Source organism: Clinocottus analis, unplaced genomic scaffold, assembly GCF_023055335.1.
Source record: "Clinocottus analis isolate CAN_PGR_092001 unplaced genomic scaffold, fCliAna1.0.p SCAF_4, whole genome shotgun sequence".
In the NCBI taxonomy this organism is placed as follows: Eukaryota; Metazoa; Chordata; class Actinopteri; order Perciformes; family Cottidae; genus Clinocottus; species Clinocottus analis.
Genome location: NW_027176153.1, coordinates 9,850,349 through 9,869,324, shown reverse-complemented (window position 1 = coordinate 9,869,324; position 18,976 = coordinate 9,850,349). Strand labels below are relative to the sequence as shown.

Genomic DNA, 18,976 nt, shown 5'->3' with positions numbered 1-18,976 from the left:
GCTCCACCTCTCACACTCCAGTGGGTGGGAAAAAAGATGCATTGGCGGTATAGTTTCTCAGTGCCTCAAAACGTTTGAATAAAACATCAAATATAGAGAGGTTGGGGTAAAGTTGATTGGAGTCGGCAGAATGATGGTAGGCCGCTTTGCTCAAAGGAAAGCCAGTTGAAGTGAAGACGTCCATTAAAATGTAACCTGATGAATTCATTTAAACAGCTTCTCTCTGCTTCTCACTGTTAAAGAATAGTAATTGGAGTGCACAAACTGCAATACTGAATTAGTATTGTATATCTGTATATATACAGATATAATAAATATAACTAGTATTATGAACAGTGTATTTGAAGTGGTGTACTGGGAGCTCAGCTAGTTGTGCAGCCTGACAGCAGCAGGAAGGAAGGACTTGTGGTACCTCTCTTCACACACCGCACATTGAAGGATTTTCAGATTCCCTCCCCTCCATCGGCAGGACAAGACCATTTCCCAGTGCTTCTTCCTTTGCAGGGCTTGTTGAAAGGCACTAAAGTAACCCATGAATATGAGATACGACTTTACAGTGAATTACATTCCTCCTTGGCATTGTGCAGTTTGGTTCATGGTGTTTTTTGCTAATTGTCTTCTCGCTTCTTCGCAGTACATTTTGTTTGGTATGCCCTCCGGCGTTTCCAGAGAATGCTGGTAAGCATAAATGTCTCAAGGCTGTAGGGAGGAGTACAAACACAATATACCTAAAAGCTGCCGGCACACCGACAAAGAAACACTTATTCCCGAAAACAAAAACAACAGAAATGAACCTGCGGATCACATGTGTGTGTGTGTGTGTGTGTGTGTGTGTGTGTCTGTGCTCACTCTGGCCTCAGTATGTGTGTCCTTTTTTTTAATGTTTCCACTTAAAGCCATCGGGACATCATTAAAATAAAAAAAGTACCCATAGCCAAGGGAGACTAGAAATAGCAATGACAAAATCTCAGTGCAGCAGCAGCAGCTGAGGTGACTGAGCAACGGAGTCAATATCTAAAGATCCACAGGCTGCTGTATTTAAATGATGACCTATTGATTTTAGAACAGAGATGTAAATAAGGGCATTGAACACAACTAACTGCTGTTTTTAGAAAGACACATGGTGTTTTTTTTGTATCTTCTGTCCATCTTCAGAGTGTTAGCAGCTGGTGTTGGTTCTCTTCACACCAACTGGAATATACCAGGCACATGTTTTTTTTTTTTTTTTTTGCAATTGTACGTATTTTACCTCGACCTTTCATATTTCGCTTTAACCTCCCCTCACCTTTTTTTTCCTTTCTTTCTCTCGTACAGTATTACTTTAATAAAAGCTCTTATAGCTCCACATCCCCTCCCCCGCATCCCTTCATTTCTCTCTCTCTCTCTCTCTCTCTCTCTCTCTCTCTTTCTCTCTCTCTCTCTCTCTGTCTCTCTCTCTCTCTCTCTCTCTCTCTCTCTCTCTCTCTCTCTCTCTCTCTGTCCCTTTCTCTCCAACTGGGTCTCTCACTCTAGGGCACAGACTCGGTGCAGGCCTTGACACAGCGAGGTCACCGTTTGGTAAATAAGGTCATCCTGCGTGTTAGCCGGGTCAGGGCCCAGGCACTCAGCTGTACGAGGCATGTGTGTGTGTGTGTGTGTTACATTCAGGAAGCAGCAAAAGGAGAGGGAAATTGATTGCCCGTCGTTCTGCGAGGGAATGAGAACACGCCACACCGGCTTCCACGTGCACACAGAGCTGCGTCTGAAGCCGCGGATCAAAAATAAACGTGAAAAAAAAAGCACTTTGCAGTGATTTTTTTCCTTCAATTTGTTCGTTCTGCCGCCGCCCCGGCAAGAACGGCGCGGTTGACAAAGCAGGACAAGAGAAACATCGTTCTCCTTCTAAAAAAAAAAACCCTTTTGAAAAAGTCTCCATTCTCCATCCTTTTCCTTTCAACTAACTGGTTTAAAGAAGTCATTTCTCTCGTATCGAGCCGGTAAGGTGGGGTGCTCCTTTGTGAGCAGATGTTTTCTTTATTTCATGCTGGGCGTATGATTGCAGCGGGATCGATAATTGACTGCATCGGTCCACCGAGGCCGCTAACCAGAGATCAATGGAAGCCTTGGAGGCTGCTTTTCACCTTCAGATCTCTTAGCATTTATAACTGCTGCCCACCGTTGCGTTTATTTCTTAATTATTCTTTTTATTTTATTCATTTTATTTACAATGGCTTCTGTACTATTGCTAAACTTCCATGCAACTGTTAATCAATACCACACTGACAACGTTGTGGCGAGACAATTACATTTTTAAAATTATATTCTCACCCCGACGCGGACAGAATGTGATAAAGATAGCTACACAATCGTAGCAAATGAAAACACTAGAGGGAGTGTGTTTGCATATATTTACAATACATAAATATAAATACATACCTAAATATATATATATATATATATATATATATATATATATATATATATATATATATATATATATATATATATATATATATATATATATATAGGCATGGGGGATCCATACAGAAGTTGCACACAGGTGTGTGTGTGTGTGTTTACATCTAAACCACCTGTGTGCATGACGTAAAGTTTCCATTGCGCTCCGACCCGATGAGGCTGCTCTGTGCCGGTTGCATCACCGGCTGTTCCCATAGCAACCGGTCCCCTCACTGCAAAAGGACATTGATGGAGAGTCTGAAGCCCTCTCATGGAGAGAGAAGGAGGTGGAGAGAGAGAGAGAGAGACATAGAGAGAGAGACGGAGGGAGGAGAGGGCCGGGCCGAGGAGCACATCTGTATTACTTAGCGTCAGCTGGAAAGAAAGGCTTCCTCTATTAGGGAGTAAGTGGAAGATGTCCCTCAGGAGTGCTGCAGCGTAATGAATTTAGACTCATTCAACATTAATGCGACGTCGCTTCCGTGCCACCGAGCCGCGTCCCCCTCCATCAACTTCCGTTTCTTGACTTCCTGACAGCCGGCAAGTCGTTATTCCGTTGTTTGGAGATGCGATCGCGCCGCGGCACAAACATCAGATCGGGTTATTCAACACGTTTTGCCATTTCGGGGGTGCCGCCGCCGATGATTCGGCCGCTATTCCTGTCGCCCGTGTAAAGTTCAGGCACGGTTAATTATTCATGCACACCTTTTCCTTTCCCTCTCTTTCCCCTCCGACTCCTTTCACCCGTCCAGCTGAAGCGCACCGAACGGCTGTGAAATAATTCAAAAAGGTGACAGGCACCCCCCAGTCGGCAGAGTCAATAGCGTTCCTTCCCTAAAGTAGTCATTTTGAGTTTGTCACGCCTTCTTGGGCCAGAATGCGCTCATGCGTCGCTGCAACAGTCCATTTCGCGCCCTTTTTCACTTTGTTTGAGGTAAATGCAACAAGGCAGGAGAACAATGAAACGGATCAAGCATTTCAGCGCAAAAACACGGGCTGCGGGGACGTCACAGCGTAGACACCATCTCAAAGTGATGAGAGGTGCTGGTTTCGGATGGCATGTCGGGTGAACCTGTGTCCGTCTCAATATGCGCTGAAAAGCAAGCGATGATGTGTCACATAACGGACTGTGTGTCTTTCCATCCGCCGTGCTCTGAATGGAACACTGCATTTTTCCAGCTGGGATTGAATTTGAAAGCGCTTTGGTCTGTATTGCCGTGACACGGTCAAACGTTTTGCACGACAACGCACGCTTTGATTCACTGGAATTGGTGAGGAAACAGCCACCAGAGAACTATGCCAGACTTGACTTTTATGTATTTTTTTTCCTCCTCCGAGGCTTTAATCACAACAGCGCGGACCCCTTTCCTTTGACAGCTCACCGACTGGCGCCTTGAACCTTCTTAAGGCTCCGACACCCCGTCATAGTTAATGGATGTGCCGTCCAAACAGGGCATGAAGTGTTACCTGTGTAAGACGTTTGCCTTGACAAGCACAAAACTGGACATGCTGTCTCCCCTCCCCCCACAACCCCCCCGACCTCATGGGATGTTCTTCCTACGCCACGAATAGAAGAAGGAAAGAAGGAAAAAAAAGAGCATGGATGGATGTGAAGCTTTTAACGCTGCTGGGCTGGAGGGAGATTACCTCACACACTTACATGGACTGGCAGGCATGCGGGCGCATGCATTACACACACACACACACACACACTCATTGCACTCAAAAAGCAAAGCTTTCTGTCTTGAAAGATGACACTTGGCCGTGGCGTTCCCCGTCGTTGTGTTTCTGCGGTTTTAGCACCGAGACAAGCAAACAGTGAAACTGTTGAAGTATTAACTCTCATCCTGATGGAGACGGTGTAGAGCAGCTGTCACCGGTGAGAGAGGTATACGAGCACGTCTGTGCAGCCAGCCACTCAAGATTAAAAATAGGTTTCTTCTTTTTCGTTTTACAAATCATCATCTCAACTCAGCTGGAAGCTACTTTCTTGCATGTACTCACCAGCAGAGTAGACTCTGTTGTGTACACACACACACACACACACGCACACACACACACACACACACACACACACTGCTTTCACAACTCAAGTGAGAGAAAATAATCTCCAAAGGTCATGTCCATTAGTCCCAGTGGCACAGCATAGTTGTTCTCATTAAAAGCACATCCGTTATCTGGAAACCCCGATACGGACCTTTGGTATGCTAGAATCATGTGGGTAAAGCTTTTATTGCGATACCTCACGTATAGTCAAGGACAGCTGGAGGATTATGGATGCAGTTATGTGACGGTGTTGTAACGTGCCAACCTTTAGAGCCCAGTGCTCTGAGCCCTCTTAATAAATGAGCATATGAACTGTATCTTGGGCTTCCTTTCCAGATGGAAACTGCACTCAAACTCAATATTAATGCTGGAGCAGTTCTTTAAAAATAAATCATTTCAGGGACAATCATCACTTAACAGAGAACAATGTAGCCCAATAGATGCTAATCCCCAAATGAAATCCCATGGGTACCTTGGGACTGTTTCAACTGTAGAAGGCTCTAAGATCGGAGGCCATGGGGAACCCAGAAAATGAATTTATCGCAAAAGCAATGGCTGTGGAATATTTCCTGGGAATTACATATATTAAAACTCTAGGCATTGATACGTTAAGACGCCATTTTATTAGGTACAACGAGGCGGGTAAACGAATGCAGTGTAAGCGCAGGACACGAGGCTTTTCATGTGAATGAGTCCGAAACCATGAAACCACGGCAGGAAAAGGTCAATGCAACGTTTTTTTCTAGTATTCATGCTAGCCATTTCCTAGCATAGCGGCTATGCTTCCTTACCGCCTCCGTTCCAAAATCAACAACTTACTAAATTGACCAAAAACCGCCAACTTCTTCACGTTTACGTCACCCTTCACAGGACAAAACGGGTCTCAGGCTTGTGCGGTAAAGGCAAAGGGACGTGACCCCTCTCCGACAGCAGATGTGTAAATATGCTTTGTTTGTTTTTTTCGTGCCTCAACACACACCGCCGTGAGGGTGCGAATGCCGCGGGGAAAAGCCTCTTGCCTTGGCACCCCGAAGGTTTGTCATCTTTGTGAAGTAGTGGCTGTCTGTCTTCGGGAAATGTCCACCCGGATACCTGCACCGCGGTTTCTCCTGGCTGTTATTGTTTGTCTGCACTACCCGAGATCACTTGTCAATCAAACTGGGTCGGTTTGAATTCACTGCGGACAAACTTTTTCTCGGTCTTCTTTTTCCCGGTCATGTCGACAACCACGGGTTTCCAATAACAAATCAGAAGCGTGGTATCTTTTCTCGGGTCCCCCCGCCCTCTCAGTGTATATGTATGCAGTTTGTACACTGCGACCGAGGCCTGCGCTCTTTTGACAGAGCCCCTCCGCTCTGGTGTCGGCCTTTTGTCAGCCAGCTAAGCTCGAGGCTAGAGAGAGATTCTTCTTTTAGGGAAACACTGCAGCAGAGATCTGGTTACAAACCACTGCTGGCATTCAGGATTTCTTTTCTTTTTTTCCCCCTCTCCAGATGGTGTGTTCATTGCCACTGTGTACATTGTGTGTGGTCATTTGAATCTTATTCACTTCATTATTGACAAATGTCCGATGCTTCCTATGTGTTGTGAAGAAATCACGACTGATACCTTTAAACGCACTCGGAGATGGACGTTTGGACACCCGCAACCTCTTTCCTCTCGTGTGTTTTATCCTGACATGCTATCAGACACCCTCCCTCCCTCGCTCTTGTACACATCTGACACAGTTCGATTGCATTTCACCTCTTGTCCGCTCGCATCGCTTCGCCTCCGAGACACACGCTGACACCCGCGTGCACGGAGACACCGCCGCACGCGCAGGGCACGGTGGGAAGTGATGGCGGAGCAGCGGGGCGGTCAAGACAAGGCCTTCATGCTAGCACCTGGCTCTGTGTGTGTGTGTGTGTGTGTGTGTGTGTGTGTGTGTGTGTGTGTGTGTGACACCTAATGCCTACACCTCTTAGACACACACATGCTGTCAGGAATACAGATGCATTCATGGATATAGCTTCACGCACACACACACACACACACACACACAGAGAGACACACACACACACACACACACACACACACACACACACACACACAGACTTCGTTTTCCCCTGGTACAAAAGAGAGTGAGCTCAGGTAGCTGTCAGACGCTCTCCCACAGGGAACAGTGGGCAAGTCAAAAACAACCTCCTCGCCTGTCACTCCGCGCACACACAAACACACACACACACACACACACACACACACATTCGCACGCTGTGCTTCGATGCGAGGAGAGAGACCAAATGAGATGCCTTGGGCAGATGCTGGACCAGTTGTCCATGCTGCACACAAGGAGTTGTATGTGCGTACGTGTCTCTCCGACTGTCTCTCTGTCTATCCAGCACCGCAAAAAGCCACCTGCCAGCGAGTCCGAGTGGACATGCCGCCTTGCATTTAGTCTTTGCCTGGGAGCAACTGATAAGAAATAGCCGCGCATGTGTGTGTGTGTGTGTGTGTGTGTGTGTGTGTGGGACTTGCATATCCCCCCCCTAGCAGTCACACTGGTCGTTTTCTCCTCCAACCAAGAGGACTTTTTTTTTTTAAAAAGTGGATTTTCATGTGCTTTCGTCCATTGATTTCCAATCAGGTTTGCTACCTGTGAGAGCTTGCCATCTCTTTTAGACCTTCCCCTCCCAGCGCTTAGGCAGGGACGGTCACGCCAGCTGGCTACCCATCAGCCCTCTCTGAGTGGGCACAGAGCCACAGCAGCTGTGGATGCCACTACGCGGCGCAAATTGCTCTCTAAGTTGATGTTTGTGTACGCACACAGGTACTCCCTGTTTGCTCTGCGCCTTCACGGGCCTCTGACGCGGCTTTGGCAGTTTTGCGCGTTCCCGCTCAGCCGGAGTCGGTGGGAAGTGGAAGAACCAAACCGTCTGACGAGCTGAGGCCTCGAAGCGGTTGGCTGCCCTTGGTTTGTCTGCTCGTTGCTCGTCGCTGATGTTTTGAAAAGCCTCTTCAGAGGGCGAAAATAAACCGTCCGCGAGAATGCTGTCTGTGGATTGATTCTAATGTTGCTGCTGACTTTGTACTTTAGTTTAGTGTTGTGGGGTTTTTTTGCCTATTGAAGCTTTCCAAGTTCCGCGCGCCCAGCAACACACTGTGCTTCGCTCTGCATGGGTGGATGGGTTCTCCCCTGAATGAATTGAGAGCATCTGTTTGCTTTCTGCCAGGATCACATTTAATCCCTCATGCATCAGTGTTGCTAAACTGTGCAGAGTTCCTCCTCAACAGAGACCAATCCGCCTGATGTTTAAACATTTCCCCGCATTCATTTGTGAAAGTTAAACGCGTGAACGGAACATAAAAGGGCTCACTTGATCAGACGTTCTTGTCGCATTCCTAACAGCGTTTTTCTTCTTCCTTCCTGTTTCCGGCAGGCTGCAGAGGGATGCTGTGCGGCTTCGGCGCTCTGTGTGAGCATGACCACGCGGACCCGGCCAAGGCCGAGTGCGTTTGCAAGAGGGTGGACTGTCCGTCCTTGGTGGCGCCTGTGTGCGGCTCGGACTCGTCCACCTACTCCAACGAGTGCGAGCTGGAGAAGGCCCAGTGCAACACGCAGAGGCGCATCAAGGTTCTGCGCAAGGGGCCCTGCTGTAAGTACCACCGAACCTCTTCCATTAGCTCCTTCACAATAAAAGCATTCAGCTGCTTCCGCCAGTGGAAGGCGTGCGACAGCACAAGCGGGGACCAGCGGGAAATGTTCAGATTGCATCAGCAGTAAAACAGCTCCGACACGACTGGAAGCGATCGGCGGTCGGTACATGGAGGCTGACGCGTGGAAGCACAAACAGGAACACAGCAGCCAGGACCACGGAGAGCCAGGTGGAACTGTGAAAGTGATGAAAGCTGAACACAGAGCTTTTTATTTCCTTTACGACACACACACACACACACACACACACATACATACACGCACACACACACACACACACACAGTTCAACTGCCAGGAGCTCATCTAAGTTGAGGAGACGGTCATGGGGTCGGCCCTGGTCCGCACCCTGCTGCCCTGCTCGACTGACAGCAGCGCGGCTGTCGGAAAATATTTTTTTTAATGTTAGTGTGTGTGTGTGTGTGTGTGTGTGTGTATTGTTTTTGAGGCGTCGCCGTAGGTACACGCAGGGTTTTGGACGATTTTGAGAGATCAAATCGGCGCCTTTGATCCAGAAAAGATGAATCCGAGCATTAACAGAAAGCAATCTGACCCGTGACTGACACTCTCCATTAAAGCGCGGCGAGAGTTGAATTTCATTTCTGTGGAGTATAATATAGGTGAATAAATGTCAAGCGCGGAAAATGTGTTGGACTGATGGACTTGGTATGTTTTGATCTTTGCAAAACAAACGGCGTAGTTAATTGATTGAAACACAAAAGCTGCCGGTCTTTGAGTGACACTAAATTGCGTGTTATTGTCGAGTAAAGGGACTCTCATTACACTCTGCGCCAATACAATAATATTATAATACAACAGCCTTTGCCTTCGTGTCTTAAACCCCCCCCCCCCCCGAATAATAAAACGTGTTCCCCATTATGTCCAATCTTCTTTTCCTTTCCAATATGGCCCCGCTCCCAGTGCTTAAGTGCCACTACCCATTGGTAGCTATCCAGTGTGTGTTTTATCCCCCCCCCACACACACCCCTCCTCTCCGGCCACCCTGGCGGATGCCGATACTCCGGCTGTAGCTCTTCTCGCTTCTCCTCAGCAGAGCCCGTCAAGATCCAGGGCTCCGAGGGGAGCGGGCGGCTTCCTGCCAGAAGCCTTTTGCCTCAAATAATAAGCGTAGCATTCTGTCAGCGCCGCGCCCGCCCGCCAGCGATGGACCTGCTGCTAATTCCAGGGGTCTGATTACAGTGCCGGCTTTGGACCTGGCACTAATAACAAGCTCGGTGACTGCTCGCCACTGGAGGGAAAAGATAAAGAGATGTACAGGACAGAGCGAGGGGGGTGGACAGGGAGTACAGCGGAGAAGCATCTGGAGAGGGAGGGATGGATGGAAATTATGTCGAGAGAAGAATGAGGTTTGGAACATTTAGCGCACGAGAGGTGACGCGAGAGCGGGCGACCGAGGGATTGAGCGAGCGAGCGAGCGAGCGAATAGGTGAACGGAGTGCAGGACGAGATGAAATCTAGGGACGGAGAGTAGTGTGAGTGTGTGCTGTAATGACGGTTTATGGAGGGTTGGAGGGTTTTAGGCCATCGGAAGCACCATAATTACTACTGGCAAGCAACAGCAGGCAGTCACTGGGAAAAGAAAAAAAATCCACCAAAGTAAAACGTAATAATAATGATCACACTAATGATAGTATTGCTGATAATGACAACATGCTCACCATCAGGAAAGAGGCGCTTTGTCTTTTAAAACGACACAACCGGAACAACCAGGGAAAAAAGCTGTTTTCTTTTTGAGTGGCTATATGCAATTGATGCTAATAGTAAGCACTTTGTGTGTCAACCTTATCATGTAACCATTAACTTTGACTGCTTCTCAAAGAACACAGAGGTTTTGTGAGTGGAAAGGCCTTCACACACCAGGGCTGTATTTAATGAAACAATTTTGTGGCACGTCAGTGTATTCTTTTGAACTGCTGTTTTTGTCATGAATACTTTCACACAGAACGCAAATATTACACAGAAAAAAGAAAATAAATACGCCTTTGTGCAGCAAATAACATTACAGTGCAGGTTGGATTGCGTCTTACTCCTTTTCAATCTTGAAAAAAAGCAGTGCAGGCAAAATCCACTTTTTTTATTGTTACCTTTCACAATAAAAGCCCTGGACATGTGATATTGGCAGGCTAAGTATTTAGCATTTCCGTGTAATTTATTCGTCACGATCTGTAATGTACTAAAAGAGAGAAAAAACAACAACCCCCCCAACCTCCAAAATATAAGATTACTTCCACAAAAAAAGTAACTACTGTTGGAAAGTGTCACAATTTGCTGTGTCAGAGCACACTCGAGGCAGTTTTGAAAACTGCACTCAAGCAGGTTAAAAACAAATTATTTTCACTGGAGAACTCACACGCAATTGACTCCAAGTGTGGAGAAAGCTGCCGGGTATCGACTCAAACGACCTCAAAAAGTACAAAACCTTTCCATTGAATGGAAGATGGAGTTTATCCTCACGCTGCATCGTCTGCTGCACTGAACCCCAACGCGAGCAGTCACGGCCAAGTACGCACCAATATATATATATATATATATATATATATATATATATATATATATATGTATGCGCAGATATGCAGATATGTTTACCAGTTGCAGCCTTCTTGAACACACATAACTGACTTTGGTCAGCGGGCAGAATCCGAAAAGGCCGGTGGACCGACCTACGAATAAAAGGATTTATTGAAAAATGTTGAATTTATCACTCAGCCAAGGTGTAAGCTGTTGGTGTGAGGTTCATCGGAATGTATGGCTCCATTGAAAGATAATTTTAGGCTGAGGTGATGGTTGTGTAGGGTGGTACATGTGCATGTCTGCCTGTGTGTGTGTGTGTGTGTGTGTGTGTGTGTGTGTGAGTGAGAAAAATAAAGAGGGGGGTTAGGAGGTCAGGGTAAGCAGACTGACAGGTCCTCATTCTCTCTCTGCCTCCAATAAATTTAGCTCGGTACAGAGGGTCTGGGCAGGTCACTGTGTCTGAGATTGTGGAGGAAGGAGAGAGAGGCAAATGGGAGGAAGGGGACGGTGCCGAGGAGGAAGGAGCTGAGAGAACGAGGGAGCTTTTAACGTTTAAGAATCGCGTGGGCGGGTGGATTTGGCGCTTTTTGTGCGAAGCCTCGTTTGACTCATTCGATTTAAATGGTGTTTTTTTCATTTTGTATTATTGGGGAGCGCGAATTGGCCACCGTTCTGAAAAGCCGTCATGTCCAATTCACATCTACTCGGGGAGTCTTATCTGGCACTCTGGAGTGCGAACACAAAATAATATATATATAACTTCGAGCAAGACTTTAAGAGAAGATATAACGCATTCTTCCTTTTGCAATTGAAAAAGGATGAATTCTCAGACACTAAATGCCCCTCCCCCCTCGTGCGCATTTCAACACACTCCTGGGTTTAGACCGCTGCAGCGCGGCCTCACTCACTCTGGTATGACCAGCAGCCAATGTCAAGCTCTAAAACAAACTCTGGATGGCTATCGCCGTGCAACTGATATTTACTGAGCTGAAGGCTGTCGACCTCATGGCCCGCTTCTCCACTGGTGCTACATGCACACTACACTCTACACTCGCGGCCACAGTCACGCAGCTCTGGAAGGTTACGTCGTTCTTTAAAGCCCGGTTTTTATCTGCACACTTTCATAGGAAATTGTGGCTTCAATACAACCTGCGTCTCTGGAACCGCCTCCAAGGAGGTTCAAGTTTACGAGCCCTGATTCTCTGGACACTTCTGCAGAAGGGCGCAACAGGTTCAGTAGAGGCCAACGCTTTCCGAGTGCACTTTTTTGCCAACGTTCCTATTGGTAACAGCCTTGCAATCCACCGTGGTAACTGTTGGGTTTCAGGTTCGGCGACTTTGACAAAAAAAACCAAAGTTAAAAGTCATGATGCGCCAGCCGTCACGCCATCACACCGAACTGAATATACGCCGGAATATACGCCGTCAACAAATTATCTACCGAAACTGGCACCAATCTGTCTCCAGTTGACGGACCAACTTCCCGGCGCTACTGGACTTGAGGCGGACATCGTTATAGCGCCCGTATATCTGAACAGTTGAGCTTCGCTCAGTTGGCATAACTCCCATGCATTCAGCTCCTGACTTATAACGTTGAACTGGCTATTACAGCGGTTAAGTGCCACGGTAACGGTGTAAGCAGGCTACGGCGACCCGTGAGCACTTGGTGGCCCCCTAATGTCCACATAACCCGGCCCTTGATGGCTCAGACCAGCTCGGCGCCAGCTCCCTCGTTATCGCTCCCCGTCGTTCCGGGGTGCGACGCTTCATGACGGCCGGCGTTTCCTCTCCAGATGACAGTCTCTGACACCATGGGAGAGTTAGAAGGCGAAGCCGCGTTCCTATTGGACCAGAGGGGAGTCCCTAACAGCGGGAGTCCAGAAGGGGAGGGAAAAAAAAGCCGTCAGTTAAGAAAAGAAAGAACTCGGAAGGCTGATGGAGAGAGAGAGAGAGAGAGAGAGAGAGAGAGAGAATAAAAAACCAGTCAGCAGAAACACTCTCTGGTTCAGAGAGACAAGTGATACGTGTATGTGTGTGTGTGTGTGTGTGTGTGTGTGTGTGTGTGTGTGTGTGTGTGTGTGTGTGTGTGTGCGTGTGCGTGCGCTGCAGTCGTCTGGGGAGCTTGCACTGTGTTGGCTCTCCCAATATTGAACGAGGGAGCGGAGTGGTAAATACACTCCCTCTCCCGGAGAGAGCCACAGAAGTGCTGCAGAACTCATCTTGTGTGGCCACTCTAGTGGAACATGGACTTTTCATTCTTTCTTCTTTTTCTCTCTTTTTTTTTTTTTTTACACTTCGTTTTCTTCTTGAAAGGAGTGCAACAAGTAATGCAGAAAGTGCAGTGGAAGGTGCCCGGGGTTCGAGAGAGTGATCAATGGAGATTGATTTTGTGTGTGTGTGTGTGTGTTCTCAAGAGTTGGCCACAAGCACGGCCTGCTGCCTCCTACTCTGTCAGTCCTCTGTGTGTGTGTGTGTGTGTGTGTGTGTGTGTGTGTGTGTGTGTGTGTGTGCGCGCACAGTGCACTTTAGACAGGGCTTTATCTCTCCAGCACCGACACACTCTTGTGTCCTCGCGGTGAAAGGAGAAAGTCATCAGTGCGCCACACCTGCTGCTCCGTCTGCTCCAACATCCTGCGCAGGGCAATCAGACCCGCCGGCCGGGCGGATGTGGACGCGCTCCGTCTTCCGACCAAAACACACGCAGTGCGGCTCCCCCCCCCCCCCCCCACTCCACCTTTATTTATTACTTAAAACGACTGGAACACGTTTTTCCAGCGGCCATGACGCCCAGAGAGATTACATTCTCTTACCACCTTGATGAGGACTTACTTTGAACGTATCTGTGAAATGTTCATTGTCCAATATAAATAAATATCCACTGCCGGCAACGCAAGCAATTTTTTATTCTTTTTTTCTGATTTATGTTTTGAAAACTCAAAGCACCTGGTTAATGTTCGGAAAGGTCTCTGGTGTTAAAGTAAACATAATCCCGGCAACAATTACGTTTCCCGCTCAGCGTCTTCGCCAGAGCACATTAGTCCTCATTTGAGAGCACTCCGCTCGGATATAGTTTACAGATATACACATTTTAATGATAAGTCAATATCTGTGTGCGCTTGCAAAAATGTTTTTTGTTTTATTTTTATTTTTTTTCGCAGAACACGCTGTACTGTATTGATGCATCGAAATGTGTTATTTGAAACTAACTGCTGGATTTAGAAGCCAGCAGGTTATGGATGAAACTCGACGCCTCCGCACGGGAACGCCGAATGTCTTGGCGGTGCCGATGTAACGCCGATGTGACGTTCTGGAGTCACGTGTGAGGCGGCAGCTCCTCGTATCCACACATCGTTGTGACGAGGAGCACTCGAGCTGCTCGCGGTGGAAGCCACGGCCCAATGAGACGGTTTGATAAGGCCCCTCCCCCTTCCCTGAGAGGAGCTAATGCCGTCTCCGACCTCGTTAGCTCAGTTGCACTTTTTTGTCTTCTGCCTGGTGCCGGAGCGTCTGGTTGTTAAGGTGTCTGGGCCGGGGGCCAGTTGGAGCTCTGATTTATCCCCTCGCAGGGTCCAAGGCCGGTGGGGAGGGGACGCTTTCAGGAAAATCTCCTGCAAGCGAAAGCCTCGTTCTGGAGCCGGAGAGCCGGAGATGAAAGCCCACCTGCTTTAATTCCTCCTTAATTCCTCCCCACATACCTCTCTTCCACTTCCTCCTCTTCTTCCTAGCTCTCTTCTTCCATTTCCTCCTCTTCTTCCTAGCTCTGTTCTTCCACTTCTTCCTCTTCTTCCTGGCTCTCTTCTTCCACTTCTTCCTCTTCTTCCTGGCTCTCTTCTTCCACTTCCTCCTCTTCTTCCTGGCTCTCTTCTTCCACTTCCTCCTCTTCTTCCTAGCTCTCTTCTTCCACTTCCTCCTCTTCTTCCTAGCTCTGTTCTTCCACTTCTTCCTCTTCTTCCTGGCTCTCTTCTTCCACTTCTTCCTCTTCTTCCTGGCTCTCTTCTTCCACTTCCTCCTCTTCTTCCTAGCTCTCTTCTTCCACTTCCTCCTCTTCTTCCTGGCTCTCTTCTTCCACTTCCTCCTCTTCTTCCTAGCTCTGTTCTTCCACTTCCTCCTCTTCTTCCTGGCTCTCTTCTTCCACTTCCCTCTTCCCGCTCATGCTCCGCCGATCCCTTTTGTTGCCCCGGTGACAATGGACTGGTGGTAATAGCCGTCGATGGCGGAGATTACTTTTTGGGGCTTTGTGGGAGCAGATAACAGTGTTCCGCACAGTCGTCTCTGCCCTCTGTTCCTCGCTTGCCCTCTTTTTGGCTCTCCTCCATTTTTTCCTCCATTTGTTCCTTCTGCTCATCTTTTTCTTCTAGTTGTTGTCTTTTCCCCTCATCCCTTGTTACTGATACCCCTCCAATATCTTTACCCCGTGCTTCCTCACTCCTCTCCTCCTCATCTCTTTATCACCCCCTTCCTCCCTCCCATTCGGTTTCTCCTCTTCTTCATGTCTCTCTCTTTTTCATCCCCCCCTCCGTCCCTCGCTGCTGGACCAGCCAAAAATAGCTCGCTCCGCTCCGCGCGCTCCTTAACTTTCTTCCTTTCCTTCTCGTTCCCTCTCTTCCATTTGCCTCTTTCTGTTTCTTGCTGCTACTCTCGTCCGTAGTAACACACACACACACGCACACACACACACACGCACACACACACCCACACACAAACACGCAGAGTAATCAAATTCCTGCGGGGTGATTGCCGAACACATTTATGTGCACGCACACGCAGTCACACGCGCAAACTGGGCGAGAGGTCATTGTAAATAACTCGGTTTTCGTGCTTTCATTTCCTTAGGGCATTGACTCTTGCTTGGTATTCATAACCATAACATGCAGAACCTGACAGACGGACTGTGTGTGTGTGTGTGTGTGTGTGTGTGTGTGTGTGTGGGTGTGTGTGTGGGTGTTTGTACCCCTTTGCATGCACACACATCCCAGACGTACTTAGTGAAATATACGCACACTGTAGGCATTTTGCAAACAGGTAGATTGAAAAACATACATTCTTGTTATCATCCTTTGGCCATTCGTACACACACACACACACACACACACACACACACACACACACACACACACACACACACACACACACACAAAGAGAGAAGAGAAAGGGCTTTGCTGGAATCCATCTATACTCACGGTTCCACTCGTCTGCGTCCACTGATACTTGTAAGACAAAGTCGGTCTTCTCCATCCTTCTCCAGCGTTCACCTCTCTCAAAGCTGCAGGCAAAAAAACGATTATCTGCACACGCACACACACGGACACACATGCACGCACACACAAGCACACCTGCTAATGCCAGACAAGGGGTTTGTGTTTTGTGTCTTTTTAATGTATTTATGCATTTGGCGTCTACTGAATAATACATCGGTATTTGTTATTTTTCCCTGCGCATACTTCCGAGGACATGGAAAGGAGGGAAAATGATGAAAAGCAAAGTGGTGTTGAAAATATGAGGATAACTACCAGCTCAGCAGACAATAGTGATACTTTATTTTATTTGTGTGGAAACAAGAATGGCGACAACCATCAGGAGCCGGATTTATAAAGAACAACCGTTTGTGTCTGTATTGGCTTGGTTTCTGTGGTGTGTGTGTGTGAGTGTGTGTGTGTGTGTGTGTGTGTGTGGCGCGTGTCACACAATGTATGTCCTCGTATAAACCAAACTTTCGTTCTCTAAATTCTGTTCCAGTCTGGTTCAGAAACAGTATTCAATATCTTAGATATCTATATTCTTCACTGCACTTTTACACTCAACACCCACAACAACACACACACACACGCCCACCCACAGCCACTCCTGCCCTGCCACTTGTTTGAGGGCCCTGCATCGACTGCCCTCCGTCCCCAGAGCACCGTTGTGTTCACATTGTGGCGGCGGAGGGCCATTTGGAGATTGATTGTAAACTCCCCCTCCGCTGCTTTTTAAATGATCCCACAGATGTTGAGCTTTCGGGGCCCTTTCGGCCCCGTCCTCCGCTGGCGTCGCCCCGTCGTCGCAGCCAAGACGAAGTGGCCGCGGCGCTCATCGATCCGGCTCGCTGGGACACGGAGTCCTGCCGGCGGTTGGTGATCTAATGAGACACCGTTCCCACCTGGGCTGGAATGTGAATGCGGCTGAGAGAGAGGGGAAGGAGGAGCAGCGCCGGGCGCTGAAGGGGGAAAGAGATGGAGAACAAACTGGTGTGAGGAACTCGTGTAATGCAGAGCTGCCTGGATTTTTATTTTTTTCTTAAGATTCAGGAACATCAACACCAACCCGAGCCGGCGACAAGCTGGCCTCCCGCGGCGGCCTCCTCCTCATGAAATCCTCTGTGCGGTTGTTGCTTTTAATGCAAATCCCCGGCGGTGAGGGACGTCTGCTCTGCGTCAGCGGTAACGTCCTAGAGCTCAGACGCCGGCTCGGTAGAATTTGAACCGCCACGGTGGTGGTGGTGGCGGACCCCGCCGGCAACGTCGAAAACTTCTAAATCATAAATTAAAAGAAAATCGTTGCCATCGTCCTATGAAACCTGTAACTCGGGGACCTGATTCATTCAACCCAACGTGCTCCCTCTCACACAAATGCAGCTACTCGTCCCCCCCCCCCCTCCTCCTTCCACTCCCCTCCTCGTGGCCTTTTTGTTTGTCGCAATGGAGCACTAGCTCCATTTCGTGAGCACTTCCCCTCCGGCGCGCGTCCCGACACACAATATCCCGCTCATGGTGGAGTCACGCGAGCGAGACGCCAGTCCTGAAGTGAACAACGGGGACGTTTTATTCCATCCATCAGAGTCACGCGACTCGGGAGGCCGGCCGCGAGACTCGTTTTGTCCTCTCTCTCCTCGCCCGCCGTGTGAACGCGGCTTGTTTCCTGTTCAGCACAGCCACACTGCGAGGACGGCGCCGATGCTCCTTCATTTCTCCCCCGAAAGCGCGTTGGTTTTCTCGCTCCCAGATCAAACGCTTTTTTGATTCTTCACAATTAGAATACCAGAAACACACAAACACTGCGCCTGCCTGCAGTAATAATCAATCCTATTTTCAACTATATGCACTGAATAGATGTCAGGACTCACTGCTCCTCCTGCAGCTTCGTTCTGTTTTTGTCTCTTTTCTTTTTTTCCAGAGAGGCTCATCAAAATAGCATGAATAGAATTGTTGTCGCGTTAAACCGGGTCGCACAGTACCAACGCTCAAATGGGCTGATTTGGGGGCTTTATCAGATTCTAGATGAACAGCAAGCCGTTCTTTTATTTTATTTCACACAAAAGTTTTAAAGTATTATCCACGGAATCTTTGTTATTTTTTCATTTCAATTCCATTCTCAATCTTTGCGCCGGGGGCTCATTAACGTTATATTTTCTGCGTTCGCTCACAAGAGATAATTTTCTGTTTTTGGTTTGCTTGCTATGTGTTGATGAGGTTTTCCTATCGCTGTTGCTGATGTTGCTTCAGTTGTTACAAAACAAAAAATAAACAAGTCACAAATCACCATCATCGCCCGGCTTCTGATCATTTGTAGTCGGGCCGCAAGCTGCTGAAGACCTGCGAGCAGACATATTCATAGTTCATACGCAGTATGCAGTCGATCAAAAAAAAAGTAGGGAGCCACTTACTTCGGGGCGACTTTAATGAAACGCCAATAGACGTAATAGCTTTTTGATGAGTAAGTGACAGGGCTGTTAAAAGACATTTATTTGCATGGGACCGAGGGGAGAGCAATAAAGCGGAGCGAACTGGTGCACTCGGCGGAGTACAGATGTCCGCCAGGTGTGTCTGCATTGTTATCGAATAAACACTAGTCATTCAAATACTTGCTGCAACCACAAGAGGTCCTTTTGAATGAGTCCAGCAGTTTGCAGCGTTGGCCGCGGGCAGACAGCCGATGCGTGTCCTCGGCCACTCCCAAAACCACCAAACACGTAGATAACGAGACTTACGGGACTTAAAGTGCACGTCTATGATCTCACCGTGAGCTGAGGACCGTGTGCCGCTGCTGTTCGGCCTCACGCAGAGCTGCGTTGGTGTTGAGGCTCCGCCCCCTTTCTGAAACCGATTTTTTTTTCTTCTTTTTAGCTCGAAACAGCACGTCAGCCAACAGTCACGGCAAAAGAGCCGAGCACCGACGCGTTCGCCGCACAGCGGCGCTGATTTTGTCTCCCTGTCGTCGCCCTCGGCTCCCGTTCGTCAGGACGCGATGAAAGGAAACTTGTGGCACATGCGCCACTTAGTCCAAATGAGTCCTCG

General features: G+C 48.3%; 1 protein-coding gene across 9 annotated transcripts in view; it reads left to right on the top strand.

Moving 5' to 3' along the window:
* The window catches only part of agrn (agrin), a 221,128-nt gene that overhangs the window by 118,332 nt on the left and 83,820 nt on the right, over positions 1–18,976 (top strand). For all 9 annotated transcript variants that reach the window (XM_068597704.1, XM_068597710.1, XM_068597705.1 and 6 more), the window contains one exon: positions 7,899–8,114. In XM_068597704.1, coding sequence (XP_068453805.1) covers positions 7,899–8,114 — 216 coding nt within the window. The remainder of the gene's footprint in view (positions 1–7,898; positions 8,115–18,976) is intronic.